The sequence below is a fragment of the Elephas maximus genome, chromosome 11, assembly GCF_024166365.1.
Source record: "Elephas maximus indicus isolate mEleMax1 chromosome 11, mEleMax1 primary haplotype, whole genome shotgun sequence".
Classification (NCBI taxonomy): Eukaryota; Metazoa; Chordata; class Mammalia; order Proboscidea; family Elephantidae; genus Elephas; species Elephas maximus.
In genome coordinates, this window is record NC_064829.1 from 67,920,931 (window position 1) to 67,945,522 (window position 24,592).

Consider the following 24,592-nt stretch of genomic DNA (forward strand, 5'->3'; position numbering starts at 1 on the left):
AAGGAAGACGGGGCCCTGGTGGCACAGTGGTTAAGCATTTGGCTGCTAACCAAAAGGTCGATAGTTCAAATCTATCAGCTGCCCCTTGGAAACCCTATGGGGACAGTTCTACTCTGTCCTATAGGGTCGCTATGAGTCAGAATTGACTCAACAGCAACACACACACACACACAAGGAAGACCAGTTAATATAACTTTTATTCAAAATTATGCACTAACCACTAAGGCCAAAGTGAAGAAACTGAAGATTTTTATCAACTTCTGAAATTTGAAATGGATCAAACACGCAATCAAGATACATTGATAATTACTGGTAATTGGAATGCAAAAGTTGGAGACAAAGAAGAAGGATCAGTAGTTGGAAAATATGGCCTTGGTGATAGAAACGATGCCAGAGATCGCATGATAGAAGTTTGCAAGACCAACAACTTCTTCATTGCAAATACCATTTTTCCACATAAGCACGGCAACTATACACATGGACCTCAGCAGGTGGAATATACAGGAATCAAATTGACTACATCTGTGAAAAGAGATGATGGAGAAACTCAATATCATCCATCAGAACAAGGCCGGGGCCAATTGTGGAACAGACCATCAATTGCTCATATGCAATTTCAAGCTGAAGTTGAAGAAAATTAGAACAAGTCCACAAGAGCCAAAGTATGACCTTGAGTATACCCCACCTGAATTTAGAGACCATCTGAAGAATAGATTTGACACACTGAACACTAATGATCAAAGACCAGATGAGTTTTGGAAGGACATCATAAATGAAGAAGCAAGAGGTCATTAAAAGGACAGGAAAAAAAAAAAAAAAGACTAAAATAGATGTCAGAATAGATTCTGAAAGTTGCTCTTGAATGTAGAGTAGCCGAAGCGGAAGGAAGAAATGATGAAAAAAAGCCGAACAAAAGATTTCAAAGGGTAGCTTAAGAAGCCAAATTAAAGTATTATAATGACCTGGATATAGAACACCAAAAGGGAAGAGCACGCTCAGCACTTCTCAAGCTGAAAGAACTGAAGAAAGAATTCAAGCCTCGAGTTGCAATACTGAAGGTTCTCTGGGGAAAATAGTAAACAACACAGGAAACGTCAAAAGAAGATGAAAGGAATACACAGAGTCACTGTACCAAAAAGAATTGTTTGACATTCAACCATTTCAGGAGGCAGCATATGATCAAGAACTGACAGTACTGGAGGAAGAGGTCCAAACTGCACTGAAGGCATTGGTGAAACACAAAGCTCCAGGAATTAATGGAATGCCAATTGAGATGTTTCAACAAACCGATGTAATGCTGGAAGCGCTCACTTGTCTATGCCAAGAAATTGGCCAACAGACCGGAAGAGATCCATATTTGTACCCATTGCAAGGAAAGAAGATCCAACAAACACCCAGCCTCCTCTGACACTCTGCACAGAAATTATCAAACAATATCATTAACATCACACGCAAGTAAAATTTTGCTAAAGATCATTCAAAAGTGGTCACAGTAGTCCATCAACAGGAAACTGCCAGAAATTCAAGCTGGATTCAGTAGAGCATGTGGAAAGAGAGATGTCACTGCTGATGCCAGATGGACCATGGCTGAAAGCAGAGAATACCGGAAAGATGTTTACCTGTGTTTTACTGACTATGCAAAGACATTCAACTGTGTGCATCATGACAAATTATGGATAACATTGCCAAGAATGGAAATTCCAGAACACTTAATTGTGCCCACGAGGAACCTGTACATAGACCAAGAGGCAGGTGTTTGAACAGAACAAGGGGATACGTCAAGGAAAGGTGTGCATCAGGGTTGTACCCTTCCACCATACTAATTCAATCTATCTGCTGAGCAAATAATCCAAGAAGCTGGACTATATGAGGAAGAATGGGGCATCAGGATTGGAGGAAGACTCATTAACAACCTTCGATATGCAGATGACACAAGTGAAGAGGACTTGAAGCACTTATTGGTGAAGATCAAAGACCACAGCCTTTAGTATGGATTACACCTTAACATAAATAAAATAAAAATCCTGACAACTGGACCAACAAGCAACACCGTGATAAATGGAGAAAATACTGAAGGTGCCAAGGATTTCATTTTAGTTGGATACACAATCAATACCCAGCAGTCAAGAAATCAAAGGATGCATTGCATTGGGCAAATCTGATGCAAAAGATCTCTTTAAAGTGTTAAAAAGCAAAGATGTCACTTTAAGGACTAATCTGCATCTGACCCAACCCATGGTGTTTTCAACTGCCTCATATGCATGTGAAAGCTGGACAATGAATAAAGGAGACATAAGAAAAATTGATGGCTTTGAAGTATGGTGTTGGCGAAGAATATTGAATATATCATGGACTGCTGGAAGAACAAACAAATCTGTCTTAGAAGAAGTATAGCCAGTACGCTCATTAGAAGGATGGTAAGACTTTGTCTCATACTTTGGACATGTTATCAGGAGGGACCAGTCATGCTTGGTAAAGTAGAGGGTCAGTGAAATAAGAGGAAGACCCTCAATGAGATGGACTGACACAGTGGCTGCATATGGGTTCACGGATAACAATGATTATGAGGATGGCACAGGACTGGGCAGTACTTCGTTGCATTGTACTTAGAGTCGCTATGAGTTGGAACCAACTCGATGGTACCTAACAACAACAACAAACAACATGCTACATTAGTAATTTATTTAGAAATCTGGGTAGAATTTTCCGATTTTGTATGTTCTCAGGTCCCTGAATTAATGCTGTGTCATGTGTCTCTGAGAAAAGTCTGGTGAGGTATCTTGGAACATTTTGCTCCCATGTGTTCAGATTTTAAAGGTGCAATATTACAGATGAGCCACCAGGGGGCAGGTAGCTCTAATTTTTACTGATGCCAAAAAAAAAGCAGGGTGTAAATCTTAAGGATTAGGAATAATGACTGCTGAGATACCATAAGTACTATTGAATACATTTTAGTAATCTAAAATACCCCCAACACATTTTATATGGATGTTGCCACATATGAACAGAGCATATTTGTTTTTAAAAGCTGATTGCAGATTTGGCCTCAACCCTGGTGGCGGCACATTACAATCACCTGGGGAGCTTTTAAGGCGTCCCTGGGTGGTGCAAATGGTTAAGTGCTCAACTACCTAACCAAAAATTTGGCAGTTTGAACCCACTCAGAGACGCCTTGGAAGAAAGACCTGGCAATCTGTTTCTGAAGATATATAGCCATGAAAACCTTACGGAGCACAGTTTGGCTCTGCACCATAAGTTGGAATTGGCTTGATGGCACCTGGTTTGGCCTGGTTTTGGGAGGCTTTTAAGCATCTCGATGACTATGCTGCACCCTACCCACCCACCTGGGGGTGGCACAAGTCAGCATTTGTTAATGTTCCCCAGGTGGTTCCAAGGTTGAGTGCCACTGATCTACACATGGGTTAGTGGAGCTTGAAAGTGATACGAAACACCTGGCCTCCTCTGACACTTTGAACTCTAATGCATGCTAGAGGTCCTGGTCACTTTATCAGAAAATAAACAAAAGTTGAAAAATAGAGACCGGCAAGCTAATTATCACAGAGCCAACACTGCCTTAATTTGCCTTCCCATTCGTGTTACCCAGACTCCCTGGGGTGACTGGACTGGCTCCAGCTACATATTTTCAAAGACGAAATCAAAGTGACTGAACATGCTACTCTTGCCTATTAGCCAGACAGCTTGAGGTCCCCAAGGCTGTGTGTGGACTGCAACCTTTCCATCTTCAGGGCAGTTCTGATGCCAGGTGCCTTGTGCGCTCTGCACACATTCCTATGAATGAGCTGTGACTGGGTTTGATTTTTAGATTCCTTTGACTATAATGTTACAGACATTAGACAATGCAAAGTTAAAACATACACACACACAGGATCAGGGAGAGGAGGCTTTAGATCACATGTGTTTATACTCACTAGTTATCTATTCATTAAACAAATGACCATGGTGAAACAGCAGATTTATTAATTAGGCCAAAGCAGACGAAACAGCTTAGCTACATCTGATGTTGAGAGTGCCGGACTCCTTTGGCCCCTGACATTTCCTGTTGCTGAGATGAATGTCTGGATGTGTTAATTACACACCTTTTAGATATTGTAAGGAAAGTTCTCTGCTTAGAAGGCATTGGAGCTGGGTATGTTTCCAAGTCCTGGCTGAGCTTAAACGGAGGATGAAGGAAAGAAGACTTCTTGTGGGGTTATAGGGTAGGCAGGGGCTCAGATTGCTTATGTTAATTTAAATCATGTCAACTTTTGAAAAAGACTTGAGAGGGTGAAAGGGTCTTCTGAACTTATCTAGTCCAACCCTCATGTCTACAGATGAGGAAACTGAGGCCCAGAGACGTGGCCAAGTTCACTCAGCAGGGTAACACCAAACAGGTGCTGGCGACCAGCTCCAACCTTCAAGCCAAGGCGCTTTCTACCACATCTCAGCTGTCCGAGAAACCCCACCAGGGCACTTGCGTTTTCTGCCAGGACTATCCAAGCCAGGCCCTGCCTTCTCAGTGGTGCCATCACTTCAGCTAGACTTTAATATTCACGGCTTACCAATTGCCTGTCCTTTCCCACATTTTTAATTAAGTATATGAATTACTCCTCACAGTCCCTATCCCCAAATATCCCTGGTTATTGGTGTTGGAATGTTTCTCTTAGTAAAACCCAAATGCTAGTCCTCCATACATATGTGATGAATTCAGTGGAGACAAGCTACTGAAAAGGGAACACTGAGAAATTCTTTTTTTAATGCTGCTGGTAGTGGAGGGATGGGAGGGTATGAGGCAGCAGATAGTGGTGTTGTATCAGGGTTTTTTTTTTTTTTTTTTTACTATTTGTAGCTGTTATATTTGGAGGAGGGTGAGGAGGGAGGAGGAAGAGGAGAGAATTCACAACCCCATTTAATTTATGCAATGCGTTTTGTGCTACAACAAGGCTCATTGGTATAAGGGGTCCACAAACACGTTTGGCTGCTAACTGAAAGGTCGGAGGTTTGCGTCTTCCCAGAGACGCCTTGAAAGAAAGGCTTGGCAATTTACTTCTGAAAAACCAGCCAATGGAAACTCTATGCAGCACAATCCTACTCTGACACACGTGGGGTTGCTGTGAGCTGGAGTCGACTCAATGACAACTATTTTTTCCCCCAGTGGTATAATCACCAGACACTTGTTACTTGACTAAACAGAAAGACATCTTCCATTTAAACTATTCTAAGCAGGAACAAACTGGCTCTTGCTGTGGCAGAACCAGGAGGTATCGTCCTGTGCCAACCGCAGATCAGACCCTTCTGGACTTGGGTCGCTTCATCTGGTGAAAACAACATCCTTGCCTGAAAGTCGCCCAGGTGACCTATCAGGTTCTGCCCCAGAGCTAAGATCTATATAATAATAACTCAGTGTTTTTCAAACTGTATTTTTCAGGACACCACTATCTGTGAGATGTTTCTAAGAGTTTCTTAAGAAAATAATTTTGGAAAATACAGGTTTAACAAAATTAGTAAAAAATTAACATTTTTGTGTTAATGGTAGGCTCTTTCAGAGCTTTTAATATGCTTGCACTGAGAATCTCTAAGAGAGTACAGTAAATACTGGTTTACAATGTAAAACCAAAACCAAACCCCTTGCCATTGAATCAATTCCAACTCACAGTGACTCCATAGGACAGAGCAGAACTGCCCTACAGGCTTTCCAAGGCTGTAATCTTTATGGAAGCAGACTGCCACATCTTTCTCCAAAACAGCTGGTAGGTTCCAATTACCAAACTTTCAGTTAGCAGCTGATTCTTGAGCCACTGTGTCATCAGGGCTCCTTACAGTAATTTATACTTACCCAAATGTGTGAACATAGAAACTTTTTAAGAAAGAAATGTTTATCATCATCTCACAGGACCCCAAATTTTTGTAGAAATAATTGGGGGAAATGCTGTACTAAGTGGTTAAGATGAAATATGTTTTTAAATAGAAGAAATGCTAGAGAAAGGATCTTCTGGTGCAAAGGCAAGCTTGTACATAGATATCCTTTATAATTACCAGTGCTCCGATTTTTTTTTTTTTTTAATTGGCTCATTCTTAGCCATAGAAGTCAAACTGGTCATCACCAAACTAGAATTCTTGATCTCTTGTACTTGACTGAAACTTTTTGTTTGTGTGAAACATTTTTAAGAAGCACAATTCATTTCTTAGAGAAGGGAACAAATGAGTGCGGTCCCAGTACTGGGTTAGCACAATAGACTGCTAATTTCAAAGACGCAACAAAGCTTCCCGCCTTCTGGTCCTGACAAGCCCCTCCCTGGGTCCTCACTGCTGAGGAGGTGTCTCTCACCTGGCAGACACTGTCACAGTTGCTCTGAGTCAGGGCCTCCCTGAGGGTACCACAGAGTAGGGAGATTGTATGGGGCTCACTGCCTCGGGGGACTGACAATGGGCGTGGCTGGAGAATCTAGGAATTACCGCAGGCAGTGGGGGTCACTCAGACCAAAGAACAAATAAACTCAGCATACAAAGCCTCATACCAGTCTTTGTAAGTGCCATCTGGCTTCTCTGGTTACTGTTAGTTAAGGTGGCGTGACGGTTAATTTTATGTGTCAACTTGGCCTGGCTATGGTTCTCAGTTGTTTGGCCAAGCACTAGTCTAGTTGCTGTTAAGGAGTAGTTACATGTGATTAAATCACTTGGCCTTGGCAGGTCAGGTTACCTTCCATAATGTAATCTGAGGCAATGTAATCACGTTCCATAATGTAATCTTATGCCATGTAATTCTCAATCAGTTGAAAAGGAAGTTTCCCTAGGGTATGTTCTGTCTCCAGACTGTAAGTAGATGTTTTGGCAAAACACACACACACACAAACGGAGGAAGACAGACACCATATGAGGATAGTCTACAAGCCAAGGAACACCACGGAACACCTGGGACTACTGACAAGAAAGAAATCCACATGTCCTATTTAGCCTCCAGAACTGTGAGAAATAAACTTCTGTTCTTTAAAGCTATCGGCCTGGAGTGTTTGTGTCACAGCAGCACTGACTAAGACAGCTAGGTCTCCCTGCAGACGCCTCTACCCCACCAGGCGGAAGCTCCTCCTGGGCAGGGCCAGGTCCCCTTGCTACTAAACTAACATCTCATCTCGTCTCACATCTGACACTCAGCCCTAAGTGTTCATTGCTGCTGCTCTTGATGGTTATGCTGTAGACAGGGTTGCTCACCGCTGCCCTTTCTGTCCCTGTGAACAAGAAGATTTCACCTGTGTATAAAGGTAGGCAAAGGGACAATGGACATGCCAGGATGAACAGCCCACAACCTGCAGGTACCTTGCTCAGAACATGGCGGGAAACCCAAATCTAGAAAGAAAAACCAGGAAACTGCTTTCTTGCTGCTCATTCTCAAACCAGCCCGCACATGAACCTGTCAGTGGCTAAAAAGTAGCTCCTCATTTTCAATGAGATTCTCCCTCTCGATAAACAACACAATCTCAGAGGGAAGATTACACATTCTTGTCCCTCCCTTCCTCCCTTCACTGTAATCCAAAACAAAGGGATTTTAATTTTGAATTAAAAAAATATGGTCTATAAATATTATTTTTCCTCAGTTGACACTTATACCAAAAAAGACTGCTTAGGCTTTCAGCACACCCCTGGGTAGGCAAACCCCACATGCTTCAGGCCTCCAAATGTGTCATCAAGCCCTCTCCATTTAAACAATCCCAAATCGCCCAAGCCTGAGTTGGCTCCACATGGATCTTTTGCATCTCCTTCTGATATACGGCGGCCTCCTCATGACTCAGCCCAGTTGTCCTCAGAATTTCGCTTTGTACTTTTTCCCTGTGAGGCAGCTGGGCGCCATCTGTTTGTTGTCCTCAGCTGATGGCGGCTGCCTGCCACTCCCTTTTGAACCTCAGGCTACGCCCAAGAATCTCTATCTCCTGAAAGCCTCCAATAGTTCTGGCCTTTTCACCTCCCCTGCATTTCTTGGTAAAAGGGCTATGCCCTAGGAATCCCTTCCCCACAACTTCAACACCCCTCCCACCCAGGATGCCCCTGGCCCACCCAACCTCTCCTGATGGTGTCCCTGCCACGTTCCCTTCTGGAGGGAGGTTCAGAAGAGCTGAGCCCAAGAGCTGGGCTGGTGCAGATGATACAGCAGTTGGCCTAGAAGGTGGATACAGGAGCACCACCAGGACCACCCAGGGCTATCTCCCTGGCTGAGGACTCCTCTCCAGTTCACCTTCTTCCTGCGTGACCTGGAGGTCCACTGGAGCCTGCTTGCCTTGACCTTTCTCGAGGGTCTGTCAACCATCGCCGGTAGAGTCCATTTTGCTTTAAAGCTTTACCTAGCTGACAGGCCCTTTACCCTGGTCTGTCTATGCTGAGGAAACCCTGGTTACCACCAGGGTTTAAATGCTACGACTGCTAACCAAAGGGATGGCAGTTTGAATCCACCAGGAGCTCTTTGGAAAGTCTATGGGGCAGTTCTACTCTGTCCTATAGGGTCGCTATGAGTCGGAATAGACTTGATGGCACTGGGTTTGGTTTTTTTGGTCTATGCTGAAAGCCCTAGAGGGTAGCTATTGGGCTAGTGCTTGAAATTTGGCAGAGAGATTAGAGTTGCTTCACAAGTCAGTAAGGTGCTCTTTCCCCTGTCAAGGTGTCCCCTGAAACTCCTGACATGCGCTTTTGGGTTTTCTTTTCTTTCCAAATTGAAATAAGGAAGTATCAACATTCAGGCTGATGGTATCCCTCAGTGACCAGACATCTCAGTTGAACCCAGCCAATAGAATGTACACCAGTTTTTTAAATTTGCTGTGACGAAGGGCCACTTTAAAAAAGCTTCCTCTAATTCACTGCAGACTGATACTTTTACAAAATACAATAAAAATGAATTACTAGAAAAATAAAAAAATACAAAATTAAAGCATGAATTTCTGGATTTAGACAACATTCCTCTGGAAAACTGGTGTGAAAACTTCTAGGCACTCTGAATTTCTGTGTTTCTCCAGTCATGAACCAAATAATAGGTCGTGGATGGGCACAGGTCCCTGGACTATACTTTGAGTAGCACTGATGTATGTTGCTACTTTACATGCCAGTGCGTCATATTTATGTTTCAGCCCATTTCTTTGAGAGAACACAGTGTTTCTGGCCTCTCCTCTGCTCACCCTAGTTTAGTCTAAAAAACGTAACTAAGCTTTATACTGGTTTATAGCTCAGCTTGGGAGAGCGCTTCCCCCTATACACACCCACTTACAACCCTTGCTGCTAATGGGCATCCCTTTCTCTAAGTCTCCTTAGAAGGGGCTTGATTCTATATATTCTACCTTCCTCTTACCCAGGCCCCACCTACCATTCCTATAAATGCCCCTTCCTGCCAACTGCTGCCTGAGGAGCCCTGCTGGGCTCCCAAGTGCTAGGGGGTCAGGGGGACAATGATAGTCAGCCTACTCACCAGTGTCATTGGGGTATTTATCCGCCTTGGTGCACGTCTTGCCGTCATCCTCCTGGATGTAGCCCTCCCGGCATTCGCAGCGGTAGCTGCCCAGGGTGTTGATGCAGATGTGCGCACAGAGCGTCTCATTGCTGTTGGCGCACTCGTCGATATCTGGGTTTGAACACATGCGGACAACACTCAGACAGCTTTAGAGAATTCACTTCCTACCCAACAGGTGACATGAGGCTTGGCCTCTCAGTATAGTGTCTGCAAAGTGTCTTTGCCTAACCTCTATCCAAGAGGCCTGGGATAAAGTGGGAAGCTAGAAACATGGCCATCCTTGGAAAAAGCACCCCAGGCAGTTTCCACCATGGTTATAAACTGACCAGAGGTGGGGTCTGACTGTGGCTCTGGTGTCTGTATTGCTGGAGTTCAAAATTCTCACCTATAAAACAATGATAATGAAGCCTGCCCTAAATCCTTTGAAAGGCTTCTTAGAAAATGAGATAATGGATGGCAACACACTTCGACAAGTAAACATTATACAAGTAATTTTTTGCAATTACCCTAGTGTGCTGAGCATTTTTATGTCCCCTTTTTGGTGGTAGGTTCCGAGCAGCATGATGGTGACCCAAGGTCACTTAGCAAGGGCTCCTTCCTAGTTAAGAGACACGATTGTATCTGGGAAAAGCCACTTCTGATAAAAGCAAATGGTCATCATGGGTCTAACGGAGAGAGTTTTCCCCAGGAAATTTCTGCCTCATCAATGACCAAAGCAGACTCCTTATGAGCTGGGGAAATGAGCCATGAGACCATCAAACAAGTAGCCATTAAAAATCCATGTTATCTGTGCACATCACAGACTTGCTTCCCTGCTGAATGCGGTGGAAACAAAAATGTTTCCCACCAGGGCATGAGAGGGAGGCACAAATCCGTTTCATGTCCACTGGCTGAAGACACCAGGTGGCAGTGGATGGGAAACAGGGCCTGCAGCCCCAGACTGTGCACATGTGGTGGGCAGACAGAGCCCAGGCCTGAACTTTAGGATGCCAACAACTTCCTAGTCACTCCCTAGGCAAGCTTCCAAGGACCCACCTCTGACAGCCCTGTGTGTGCCTAGAGAGCGAGGCCATTGGGATGCTCCCCGGCAGCGAGATCTAGGTCATCTACAGACCAAGAAGTCACAGCTGGGTCCTCCTGGGTAGCTCCTCAGCCTGATAGCCTTTCTCCAGGTCCCTAAACCCTGAGTGTGAAGCTGCCTGTGTTGCCCAGAAGGGGGAGGAAAGATTGACATGGGAGATGGAAATAGATGCAAATCTTAGCAGAACACAAGTTCAACAGATCCCTAAGCCCCCATATGTAAAGAAGAGGTGAGTAGCTACTGCAAACTTAAAAGCCTTGTGCATGGGACCTGAGCCTTATGGAGCCTTACATACCGCACTCTTTGTAGGAGAGGCTATGGGTCTCCTGCCTTATTCACTTGGTGGTCTCAACACCATTTTTCATGAGTTGAGGTACCATCCCAGGTGCCACTGGGGAGAAGCCAGGGAATCTATGGCTAGAACTACTCTTAGATGGTGCTGCCTACAGCCCCTGCTGGGGCAAAGAGGGAGAAGGTAGATTCGCTACTCACATCTAGTCATTTGGGTCTCTTGGGCCTATTTGCAATCTACTCCGTCTCTCCTCCAGCTGTCTCTCAAACTTGACTGTGCATGGGAATCACTAGAGGCATTTGTATTAAATCAGATTTCTGGACCTACCCTCAGAGTTGTGGTTCACAAGGTCTGGAGGGGAGGCCAGGAATTTTTTTTTTTTTTTTTAAGCAAGAACCCCAGATGTTCTGAGATAGGTTAGCTAGCCACGGACTGACTGCACTTTGAAACATGTGGCTCCAGGAGACAATTAACCATAACCTTGCTTCAGAAACTCAAAGCGTTTATGGTTGGGAGGCCCAGTCAATGAGGCGGGGGGAAGGGAATATGTTGGTGGCCATTGATGGTATTGGCTGTTCTCAGCTGCAGCCCAGGTGGCTGCTTCAGTGCCCTTTGACTCACTTCTACCTGGTCTGCCATGTGGACACTTCCTCCTTCTACAGTCTCTTTCCCTAGTCTTCTGAGAACAATTTTTCTCGTTCAGTTCTTTCTGCATTTTTACCTTTATGAACATTTATTCCCCATTTCACATTATTCTAGTTTACACTCGTTAATGTTCCCCTCCTCCTGCTCTTATATCTTGCTGCCAGTTAGGGTCTGAGTGGTACCAACTCTGAAGAGTTCCTTGGACATTTTTTTTTTAATGTTTTGTAATATATCCAAATCTTTCTTTTTAAAAATTCTGGTTATGTTTATAGGTCACAAAACATTTTTACGCTCTTCACACATACAATTCAGTGACATTAATTACGTTCATTATATTGTTCAACCATCACCATTAACCATTCCCAATTTTTCCATCACCCTTAACAGAAACTGGACATGGTTTTTTTTTTTTTTAATAATCATCATGGAAGGTGGTAGTCCCTAGGATAACACCAAACACAACTCCATCCAACAAATATCAGGACTTAAGGGGTGGAATCAAAGAAGAATGCAGCGCCGGAAGCTGCTCACGCTGATGAAGAGTGGCCAACAAGGGTTAGGACCATCTGAACAAAGCACAGCCTTAGGAGCTGGAAAATAATGTTAATTCCAACACACCCAGGCAGTACGGCTTCTCCCGCTTCCGGTGTCTCTCCCGGTCATATCGGTATCCTGGATAACACGTGCACAGCACTCGGCCAAAGTTATCTGTGCACTGCTGTTCACACGGAGCCTCAGCACAAACATCATAGTCTGCAAAAGAAAAGCGTGAGCTCACGTCACTAATCGGCATTCACCAGGTGGAGGTGGGGCCACGAGGCCCTGGTCCGAAACAGACGTTCCCAGCTGGACTCTGCTCACGCGGAAGTGTGAATGGCTACACTTGTTGTTGTTAGTTGCCGTACAGTCAGCCCTGACTCGTGGTGACATTACATATAACAGAACGAAGTGCTGCCTGGTCCTGTGCCATCCTCATGGTCTCTGGTATGTTTGAGGCCATTGTCGTGGTATTGTGCCAATCTACCTCATTGAGGATTTCCCTCACTTTTGCTGACCCTCTAGGGGTATTGATTCTTCTAGGCCATGGGGTGTCTTCTAAGTGGACTGCAATGGGTAACTTAATGCATAGCAACATAGTGGTTAAAACCAAACATCGCTTGTAGTTCCCCTCTAGGTCATCTCACCATCATTTTGTCTTTGTCCCTCATCCACAGAGCAAAGATACTTTAGATGGTCAGGCTCTGCAACATTACCTAGGGATTCTGTTCTTTTTCACTAACTACCGTGGAGAGAGAAAATCCTTCCAGCTGAACACTAAACGCCAGTCAGCCCTGGGGATGGGCACTGGCGTCATGTGGGAGTTGGGGCTGGAAGTCAGGCAGGCTCAGAGCAGGCTCAGGGAGGTTTTGGAATGGAAACGCGTGTGAGTTATTAGGGAGCTGATGCTTGTGTGCATGGGAGTGTGGTCTGTGCACATTTTAGGAGGGTGATTCTGCATGCTGAGAAGGAGCTGGATATGTTCGAATGGCTAGAGATCTCCTTCCAGCCCTCCGTCTCTGCCTTGTGCAAACTGGGGGGATGCTCTATCACTCATAAAGAATTAGGCATCTCCTTCTCTCAGGCTTACGACCTGATGTTTAATGGGCCTCTGAGGGGACTCTGGCTCTAAACCAGGAGCTCAGGCTGAACAATCGCTCCCAGACTAAACCCAGCCTCTCATTAATCACTGTGCTATCTTCCCCAGGTGCTGACAGACAAACTATCCTTGGACTCACACGAGCCTGGCTCTGCTCTGCTGCATGTGAGGTGGGATGGGTGGGCTGTCAGCCACTGACGTGGGCTGGGTCAATGTGACAAGGATCATGCCATTCTTAGGATGACTTGGAAAGCTGGCCTGGCTCAATTTTCCTCCCCACAACTGAGCTTCCAGGCTGGCTTTACCTAAGTGGCATTCTGACTAACCCTAGAAACTGTCCCTGGTCAAACATATGTTCCTCAAGTAAGCATCACCTCTACACTGCCAAATTCTGTGCTCTCTTTGCTGGAGAGCAAAGTCTCAGCTGTGACGGCTATGAGCTTCCCTGCTTGGGCAACTGTAGCCATCATCCAGCAGTGGCCTGGCCCAAGAGAAACAGGGCAGAGAGGCCATCCAAGTACTTGTGGGAATGTGGTATCCAACAAGGCTTGGTTTGAAAACAACAGTCCCCTAATGTCCCACCATTCCTGCTCTTTTAGCTGATTATTTTCATGTTGACCTCCACAGTCCCTAAATAGCTGACTTACATTGCTTCTTTCTTTTATGTCTCTTTTAAGTACTCTGTATTGATCTCTAGGAGTCCCTGGGTGGTGCAAATGGTTAACATGCTTGACTGCCAACTGAAAATTTGGTGGTTCGAGTCCACCCAGGGGCACCTCGGAAGAAAGGCCTGGAATCTACTTCAAAAAAGTCAGCCATAGAAAACCCTGTGGGGCACAGTTCTACTCTGACACTAGATTCTCTTGTCCTATCATCTTTTATCATGTCCATATCCTCTTACCTCTGTGCTTTGTTTACTCTGTTTTCAACTCTTGTAATTAATTTCTAATCAACCACTCCTTCCTCTCAGCACTTCATCATCACTGATGTCTAACCCAGTTTTCCAAGTGCCAATGAAAACACCACCCCTTCAAGAAGGCTTCTTTAGTTTCCTCATGTGGTATGATGGATCACTTTCGTGTGACCTTTCTCGCCATGGTCTTCTAACTCTTATCCAAGTGAATGGGCAGGACTGTGCGGGTAGGGTAACTGTGGCCCGTCAAGGGATTAATCAGTTTTGCCATCCAGCTGGGCTTGAAATGAGCTACCCCAGAGGTGGGAAAGAGAGGATCTCACCATCACCAAGGAAGAGCAGCCAGGAATAGAGAATGTGCCCTTTGTACTCGGGATCCTTATGTTGAGAGGCTCCTGGAACCAGGAGACAGAGAAGAGAGCTGGAGAAGCGGTGGGAGAGAAATGATGGCAAGAGACAGCGTGATAGGCTTCTTTGCCCAAGGAGCAAGAATGCTGAGTGCCTTTGGGCAGGAAGTTTGTTGGTGGAGTGTAGTGCCTCTGGCTACTTGTTGGCAGAGCTAAAAGAGCTTTGTAACACTGCCTGAGCAGGGCAGAGGCTGGGGGCCAGAGAAGTGTGCCTGCAGGTATGGCTGGGAAGAGGGTGTCCTGATGGAAGAAACGTATCCTGAGCGCTCCTGAACCTGAACTGTAACCTATTAACTTCCCTGATAAACCGCATAATCATGAGTAATGTCTGTGAGTTCCGTGTGGCCATTGCGGTGAATTGTCAAACCTAGCAGGGAAGTAGACAGCACCGTGGGAGGGATGGTTGGTATCAGAATTGGTAAAGATGGTGGAGAGGGTAGGCATGTCTGACCTTCACCTCATAGGAATCAGCCTTGGGCTGTTGATCTTGACTTTCCTTCCCCCTTGTGAAGACAGAGGAGGTCAGACTCCACCCCCACAGCATTTTTACACCTCAGCAGACTTTAGTTCTCCAAGCTATCAACACCCATAGGCTCTATAGGCCTCAGAGTCACATGTTCTACCACACTGACTGAACTACCACTCTGTGCCAGGCACTATTCTAGAAGGCAAGAAGCCTTGTGGTGAAGAGTACAGGTTCTGGAGCCAGCCTTCTCAACTTTGCCACCATATCTGTGGTCTTGGGTTCTTTAAGCCTCAATTGCCTCACTTGTAAAATAAGGTAATGATAATACCCACTGCGCAGTGCTTTTATGAAGATTAAAATGGATGATGCATTAAAGCACAGTGCTTCGCACACAACAACACCTCTCCCTGCTCTTCTGCTTCTTTCATTGCTACAAAACATCTAGGCCTAAAACAGTCTTATGACTCTTTGGGTACCTGGCAGGGACTGTGTCTCTGGAGTAATTAGCACAATTACACACAATTAATTGTTGGACTGAAACAAGATGACATGTATAGCAGTGGTCAGAAGACTTTTCCCGTGAAGGGCCAGACTGGGAGTATTTTAGGCTTTTCAGGCCGTAAGGTCTCTGCTGCAACTATTTGACTCTGCCATTGTAGTCTACAGGGAGTCACAGACTATTTGTAAATGAATATGTTCCAATAAAACTTTATTTACAAAAACAGGTAGTAGCCCAGGTTTGGCCTGTAGGCCATATTTTGTCAATCCCTGATGGAGAACAATAAATTTGTTGCAGTAACACCTTTAAATTGCAGCAAATACTCATTAGTTAGCACATTTGTTCAGAAACTCATTTCTTTTGAAATCCTAGATTTTTACCTTGCATTATGGAGTGATAGAAAGCTTTATAACTAAAAAAAAAAAAAAAACTGAAGACATAGCTAAAACAAACACACAAAATCAACTGATTCATGCAGATTAATCACTTTTTTTAACCACATAAAAGCTTCTTTTTATTGCTGTAAAAAGTATATATCATACAACATTTGCCAAGTCAACATTTTTTACAACAACTGTAAAAATGTACAATTCAGTGACACCAACTACGTCAATTGTGTTGTGCAACCACCCCAAATACCTGTGGCCAAATTTTCCATCACCATAAGCAGAAACAATGACCCCTCCTCCCTCCGGCCCCTGGCAACCACTATTCAACTTTGATCTCTGTACATCTGCCTATTCTAGGTATCTCATAAAAGTGAGATCATACAATATTTATCCTTTTGTGATTGACTTCACTCAGCATGTTTCCAAGGTCCATCCCCATGTAGCACGTATCAGGACCTAACTTCTCCTTCTGGCCGAGCAATGGCTCACTCTGTGTTATATACCGCATTCCGTTTATCCGTTCATCTCTTGATGGACATTTAGCTGTTTCTACTTTGGGGCATTATAAATAGCCTCTTAATGTGAAGGAGCCACGAATCAAGGAGGCTCAGCAAACCCAGCTGTTCTCCTGGAAGACTAAGCTGGAGGGTGCTCAAACGGAGTGGCTTGGGGAAGAAATGAGCCTCTTCAAAGGCTGAAAATTGTCAGAAGGCATCTTTTTACTAATTCTGTTATTTTGTGTGTGTGCGTGTGTGTGTGGGTGTGTGGGGGGGTATTTCTTGGCACATTTTAAAAGCAACATAGTTCTGATTTCATCTTTTCAATTTCAACTCGTAACGTAATATGATTGCCAGATCAGCTGGCCAGTCTCTGCTGATTTTTTTTTTTTTTGTACTTTTTAGATGAAGATTTATAGAACAAACTAGTTTCTCACTAAACAGTTAGTACAAACATTGTTTTATGACGTTGGTTAAAAAACCCCTTGACATGTCAACACTTTCCCTTCTCAACCTAGGGTTCCCTATTACCAGCTTTCCTGTCCCCTCCTGCCTTCTAGTCCTTGCCCCTTGGCTGGTGTGCCCTTTGGCCTCGTTTAGTTTCACGGACCTGTCTAATCTTGGCTGCAGGGTGAACCTCAGGAGTGACTTCATTACTGAGCTAAAAGGGTGTCTGGGGGCCATACTCCTGGGGTTTCTCCAGGCTCTGTCAGGCCAGTAAGTCTGGTCTTTTTTTGGTGAATTAGAATTGTGTTCTACATTCTTCTCCAGATCTGTTTGGGACCCTCTATTGTGATCCCTGTCATAGCAGTCACTGGTGGTAGCTGGGCATCATCTAGTTGTACTAGACTCAGTCTGCTGGAGGCCATGGTAGGTGTGGCCCATTAGTCCTTTGGACTAATCTTTCCCTGGTATCTTTAGTTTTCTTCATTATTCCTTGCTCCTGAAGCGGTGAGACCAGTGGATTATCTTAGATGGCCGCTCACAGGCTTTTAAGACCCCCGATGCTACTCACCAAAGTAGAATGTAGAACATTTTCTTTATAAACTATATTATGCCAATTGAGCTAGATGTTCCCTGAGACCATGGTTCCCATAGCCCTCAGCCCAGCAATTCAGTTCCTCAGGGACTCTGGATGTGTCTGTGGAGCTTCCATGACCTTGCCTTGTACAAGCTGTGCTGGCTTCCCCAGTATTGTATACCATCTTACCCTTTACCAAAATTACCACTTATCTATTGTCTATTTAGTGCAGATTAACCAACTTTTAAAATAGTTCTATGAAAAGCAATAGAACACAGAGTTGGTTACAACCAAGCAACTTGCAGCACTTGAGACCATTTTTCCTGGAAATATTCAGCTCTAGGTTATATGAATCATAGGTGTGGTATTCTCACTTTGGGGTGAGGGAGCCTGGTTTTAGGCCTTGACATTTGAAACCACAATAACATTTAAAGGAACTGTAAGTATAAGGTATCACATAGTATGTTTTTAATTAGGTTGGGCAAGGACTTTAGCTGGGATCTTAAATTAATCGCCTAAACTTAATTTGCTATTGGTGTCCTCCAAAAGGTGCTGAAAAGGACACAGCTGGTGACTGAGAAAAGCTGAATTAGAAAGGAATGCAATTATTTTGACTTTTTTGTGTGTGTGTGTGTGTGTTTTTCCACCACGGTCTAGCCAACGGACTTGGCTGGCAGTGAGACATTCAGTCTTAAGACTCAAGACCAGATGTGATTTCCTAACTAGCTTTCCTATGGCATCCTTCTGCTATAGACCACAGTTATGGTTTAATGAACTCTCTCATCCTTCCACTGAAGAGAGCAATAAACGGGAGTGATTCCTTAATTTCTGATAAAGAAATAGATGCACTCTGTTGTTAGGTGTCGTCGAGTGGATTCTGACTCATAGCAACCCCACGTGATGGAGTAGAACTGCCCTATAGGGCATTCTAGGCTGTAATTTTTAAGGGAGCAGACTGTCAGGTCTTTCTCCTGCAGAGCCACTGGGTGGATTTGAACCACCAACCTTTCAGTTAGCAGCTGAGTGCTTAACCACTGCACCATCATAGCTCCTGAATTATACTTTATGCAATAATAAACCATGAATTAGCTTGCCTTGGCTCTAGAGCCTCTACAGAGACCTGGCTTCTTGGGCAACAGTAAAGAAAACTATTTCATATTACCCACCCACCTCCCTGCATCAGGCCTGGGCAAACTAATTTCATGCTTTTAAAACAGTTCTTCAGTCTTTTCTGTGTCAAGGCTCTGCTTAGACTCCTCTGCAGCACTCCTCTGCCTACTGGTGAAGTCCTGGGCTGCCTTCCTTCATAACCTAGCTCAAGTCTCTCCTCTTTCCTGAGACTACCTCTGACTGTGCTGGTCTTCTGTGCTTGGTGCCTCCTTGCACACCTGCTGCATTAAATGTGTCTACTGCACATATTGCAGTTACTAATGACAACAACAAGAGCAGCGATAAAGCATCCATCATTTATTGAGCACTTAAGAGCCAGGCTTCATTCCAAGTACATGTTGCAATATTCTTAAAACAACCATATGAGTCAAATACTAACTCCTTCCTGAAAAACTAAGGTTTCAAGAGTAACTTGCCCTAGGTCATAGCTAGTAGGAGGTGGAAGCATAATTATAACCCGAGTCTATCTGATTCTACACTATCCATGTCCTCCCGTCTCCTCAACTTGACTGTATGCACCTTGGGCTCATGTTATGTATCGCTCCATCTCCAATGCTGGGAGGAGTGCTCAGTTAGTGTCTACTGACGTCCTGAGAAGGGACTTAAAGTTTAGGAGGTGAACAGGAGGTAGAGGGTTTGGGAAGGAGGGTTGTGTTCTAATTGTGTATGGAATGTTGATTAGGGAACTACAGCCTATTAGGCATAAAGCCTGAAATATGAGAATGGACTCAATGTGTGTGCACATGTTGTGTTATTATTAGAGTATGTGACACATAGCCAATAGATTTAGAAAACTTTAATGCCAAAAAGAAATTACCCACATACACACACATGCATAGTTAATCAGACACAGACAACACACATTCCATGTACATCTGAACTTTATAGATTGCTAATGATTAGTGATGAGTAAAGCGAGAAATCACAATTTTTTTATGTTACATACCTTCTGGGATGCATTGTCCAAGAACAAATTTATACCCTTTGCAGCACTTTTTCCTAAAAGGCAAACAAACAAAAAGTATTTCAAATGGAATATGTGAGATCAAACCTATACATTTTTTTAGCTACTGCTTTTTGAAGAAATAAATCGTGCCCAGGAAAAACTAAAGGATAAAGCACAGCAAGTGTGGAGGATTTTTAGGCCAATCTGAGATTAAAAGGAAAAATATCAATACCACATAACCACATCTTCCAATATCAGGATGTCTTTTTGGACACGTAATTTATGAAGTTAGCTCTTTGAAACTGTGGTATAAGGTCTAAAATTATGCACTGCTTTGACATCTGGTAAAATTGGGAGGGCCTCAGATGGCCTAATCACAAGTTCTCTTCTCTCCTTTGCCTTCCTTATTCAAATGGACCAGGTGCAGTTTTTTGCTTATCCTTGAGTAGAGGGCTTCAGTTCTCTGCCAGCCCATACCAAAAACCAAACCCAGTGCTGTCGAGTCGATTCTGACTCATAGCGACTCTATAGCCCATAGAATTATTCAAATAAGCCAATCACATCCTCTTGCAGGAACCAAGAGGGCACCCCACCCTCTTGATACTACAAAGCTTCCTCCTACAGCTTCTGGTTGTTCCTGAGCGCAACCCCTCCATGGCTCTGTGTGAGGTACAGTGTCCTCCTTCCGCAAGCTGTGAGTATATGTGACTAATAAACTGCTGTTGATGTCATCTGTCCAGTGTTGGGTGCTGTGTGTTTGGCCATCCCTATAACCCAAGAGAGGAAATCCCTCCCTCACCAACCAGGAGAATAGGAGGAAATTAAAACAGAAGCCTATGAAATACATAAAATAACTCTGAAACTTCCAGTTACTTATATTAAATAATTGACCCCCCAAAATCAAACCCATTGCCATCGAGTTGATTCTGACTCATAGCAACCCTATAGGACATGGCAGAACTGCCCCCTAGGGTTTCCAAGGCCATAATATTTATGGAACCAGACTGCCACATCTTTTTCCAGTGGAGTGGCTGAAGGGTTTGAACCACTGACTTTTTAGTTAGCAGATGAGCAATTAACCACTGTGTCACCACCAAAACTCATTGCTGTCGAGTCGATTTCAACTCATAGCAACTCTACAGGACAGAGTAGTACTGCTCCATAGGGTTTCCAAGGAGAAGCTGGTGGATTCATGCTGCCTACCTTTAATTTAGCAGCCAATCTCTTAACCACTGTGCCTCCGTGGCTCCACTATGTCACCAGGGCTCCTTAAATAATTGAAGGCCCACAGAATATAAGCACTGAAAAGGATCTTTAAGGCTGGCCATGGCCCTCATTCTACAGGCCATGGATTCACATGACTTGCTAAAGTCATACAGGGAGCTAATTTTTTTTTTTTTTATTGTGCTTTAAGTGAAAATTTACAAATCAAGTCAGTCTCTCATACAAAAATTTATATACACCTTGCTATATACTCCTAGTTGCTCTCCCCCAATGAGACAACACACTCCTTCCCTCCACTCTCTATTTTCGTGTCCATTCGGCCAGCTTCTGACCCCCTCTGCCCTCTCATTTCCTCTCAAGACAAGAGCTGCCCACATAGTCTCATGTGTCTACTTGATCCAAGAAGCTCACACTTCACCAGTATCATTTTCTATCCCATAGTCCAGTCTAATCCTGTCTGAAGAGTTGGCTTTGGGAACAGTTCCTGTCTCAGGCTAACGGAAGGTCTGGGGACCATGACCTCCAGGGTCCTCCTAGTCTCAGTCAGACCATTAAGTCTGGTCTTTTTATGAGAATTTGAGGTCTGCATCCCACCGCTTTCCTGCTACAGGGAGCTAATTCTTATCGAGACTGGGACTGGAACCCAAGCATTCTGATTCCCATTACAGTGCTCTTTTTATACCTGTACATAAGGTACTGAAAGCTACCTAAATTAACCAAATTGAAAAACAGCCAACTGAAAATTCCTAATATAACTACTCAAGGCTTCCATCTGCCTCAGATAGAGAAATGGTACCATCAGATCAAAATTCGAATCTCCATGGGAGGGATGATGCCTATGGCATGGAGTTGTAAGCTCCTAACAGACCAACCCGGCTGCAGCTAACAACTATACACTCTGGACAAAAGAGAAGAAAATCACTACCTGAAGGCTCTGAAGACAGGTTTTGGAGAAGAGTTGAAATTTTAGACAGGGAACCGACACAGGAGTCCCTCCTTTTAGAGCCTTGGTCTGAGGGCATATCACTGTTGCCACGTGTCATGGGGAAGTTAAACTCTGACAGAAAACCTGCAGTATTTTTTGGCCTGATCAAGTGGAGGGCAGCCTGGGCAGCCAGAGCCACAAAAAATTAAGGGGGAATCCGGAAAGGAGTGTGCTAGAGAAGAAGAGCCCCAGATTATCTTCTGAAGATTTAGAAAAATCTTATGAAGTCTATAATTTATAAACTTTATGTTAAAAAACCCATAGCCATCAAGTCAATTCTAACTCATAGCGACCCTATAGGTCAGAGTAGAACTGCCCCACAGGGTTTCCAAGCTATACTCTTTATGGAAGCCCTAGTGGTGCAGCTGCTAAGAGTTTGGCTGCTAATCAAAAGGTCAGCAGTTCGAATCCACTAGCTGCTCTTTGGAAACTCTGTGGGGCAGTTCTACTCTGTCCTATAGGGTCACTACGAGTCCGAATCTACTCGATAGCAAAGGGTAACCTTTAAGGAGGCAGGCTACCACATCTTTCTCTAGTGGAGTGGCTGGTGGGTTCAAACTGCCAACCTTTCAGCTAGCAGCCGAGCCCTTAACCACTGCACCACCAGGGCTCCTTAAATTTTATATATAACATTTATCAAAAAATTTACACAATTGATAAAAGTCACATCTAGTAAGAGAAAATTCATAAACCCAACTGCGTAGAGCAATGCTTCCTCATTCCTTCCCAACAGCTCTCACATGCAGCCCAGCTGTGGTTGATATGTGGTTGATATCTTACTTCAAAAAGATTTAAGTGGGCTGCCATTATAAAAATACTGGTACTTGGGATGCTCTCAAAAGAGCCTTGACTGAAATAACCCAAGTTTATTTTTTTTATTCCAAAGGACACATTTGCCTGTACTTGTCCTGCCAATATAGAATATTTTGAATCCTTCTTCAGAATATTTTATGTCAGAAGGAAAACACATACCCACACATGGCGTTGGTGGTTCAGTGGTAGAATTCTCATTTTCCATGCAGGAGAACCCAACAAAACCAAACCCACTACCATCGAGTTGATTCTGACTCATAGTGACCCTATAGGACAGAGTCGAACTGCCTCACAGGGTTTCCAAGGGGCACCTGGTGGATTTGACCAGGGTTCAATTCCCAGTCCATGGACCTCATGCACAACCCCTACCTGTCTGTCAGTGGAGGTTTGCATGTTGATATGATGCTGAACAGGTTTCAGGGGAGCTTCCAGATTAAGGTGAACTAGGAAGAAAGGCCTGGTGACCTACTGAAAACCAGTCAGTGAAAACCCTGTGGATAACAATAGTTTGATCTGCAGCCGATCGCGGGGCTGGCGTGAGACTGGATAGCATTTTGGTTCATTGCGCATGCAGCTGCCATGAGTCGGGGGCTAACGTGGCAGCAGCTAACAACTATATGTGTATATGTATATACACACACACACACATATATGTACATATAGTTTATTCACTGATATGAATGATGTGTGGCAATGTCTAGCGTTTTCCCATTAGACATCATTTCCCAACATCTCCAACTAAATTACAATTTTATATGACAAGAGAAGCCCTTGGGGTATAAATTTATGATGATTATTATTCGTAACGGTGGTAGAGGATCTCCCTTTACATTCCGTGAATTTTGAACCCTGCCTAGTTTTCCACGGTTTAAGAAAGTTAAAGCCCCTAACAGCCAAAAGAAATCGGGCCTAAAACAGTATTCATTAAAATTTTACGGTTATTACTTACTGTATTACTCAAGGCTGTCCTACAGAAAGCTATAAGAGGAAAAATAGTGCACTAGATGATCTGCAGCTCAAGTCGTTCATGAGAAAGTTGGATAAAGGAAAAACACATGTGTTTTTGATACTCACGTCTAAAGTCTAATGCCACATTTAAACACATGGTTCTATTTGTTTCTATGTAAATGGCATGTCTAAGGTATAGCCTCTGAGATGTTCCCTGGCATTTTAAAGTTCATACAAATGGATACCATCCTTACAACCTCTTTTTTCACATCCAAGGCATTAAATGTGGGACTGTTCACACAGTGGAGACAGAGGTAATCTGCCACTTGCCTTCTGATGAAACTTAATGAGAATGAAGTGATTGGATATGCTCTCAAAAGGCTCCGGGATTCTGTCAGGAGGAAATCTGAGCTTTAGGTTGAACACGCTTCATCCAAATACCTGCTTAGATAACAACTTCCCCTTTGTTGTTTTTTCTTAACTGCAGAACTCGCCCCAGCCCTCTGCTTGAGGGATGGAGTTCGAGACTGTAGGGCACCCTCCTGCCTTCTTCCAAGTGCCTGGGAATACGTTATCTTCCATGTTAAACACCCATCAGTCATAATCTGCCATTTCAAATAAATAATGAAATATTCCACAGTATAAAAAAATAAACACTGGCTGCACACTTTATTACACATTTTATACCGTTTCCAAGATTACTTACAAAGTAATTTACATATAATGAAGCTGAGACAGCTACAGTGAAATCTCCTTCTTGTTATGCAAGCCTCAGTCAGACTTAGCTACAAACTCGGCTGTGTGATTTGTATCTTTAAGAAAAGCGAACTAAGATGGGGAAAGGTCACGTGTGCCAGCGATGCAGTCGTTCGTAATTAATACGCTCCATGTGTCACAGCTTGGTTTTCCAAATGCAAACTCCTTCTCGGTTCTTGGCAAGGAGAAGTGGTGATTAGATGGTTTTTACATAGAAAGGGTGACATCTGGTAATCAGGAAAGTCTGTGGAGGTTTCCCCTGAGTGTCTCAAGCATTAGCACACATAAAAAAAATTATAATAAAAATGGTGCAGCTTAAAATATATCCCACAAGCCAGGTGTGTATGAGAGCTGTTAGAAGGAAAAACTAAATCAAGAGAATGAAGATAGCAGAAATACCATTATCAGATGGTCTGCCGA

The 24,592-nt window shown here is 43.9% G+C and overlaps 1 protein-coding gene across 1 annotated transcript in view; it reads right to left on the reverse strand.

The window, feature by feature from the left end:
* The window catches only part of CCBE1 (collagen and calcium binding EGF domains 1), a 264,261-nt gene that overhangs the window by 27,307 nt on the left and 212,362 nt on the right, over positions 1–24,592 (reverse strand). The window contains exons 3-5 of the mRNA XM_049901887.1: positions 19,447–19,499; positions 12,121–12,255; positions 9,443–9,595 (exon numbers count right to left, since the gene is read on the reverse strand). Of these exons, the coding sequence (XP_049757844.1) occupies positions 9,443–9,595; positions 12,121–12,255; positions 19,447–19,499 (341 nt within the window). The remainder of the gene's footprint in view (positions 1–9,442; positions 9,596–12,120; positions 12,256–19,446; positions 19,500–24,592) is intronic.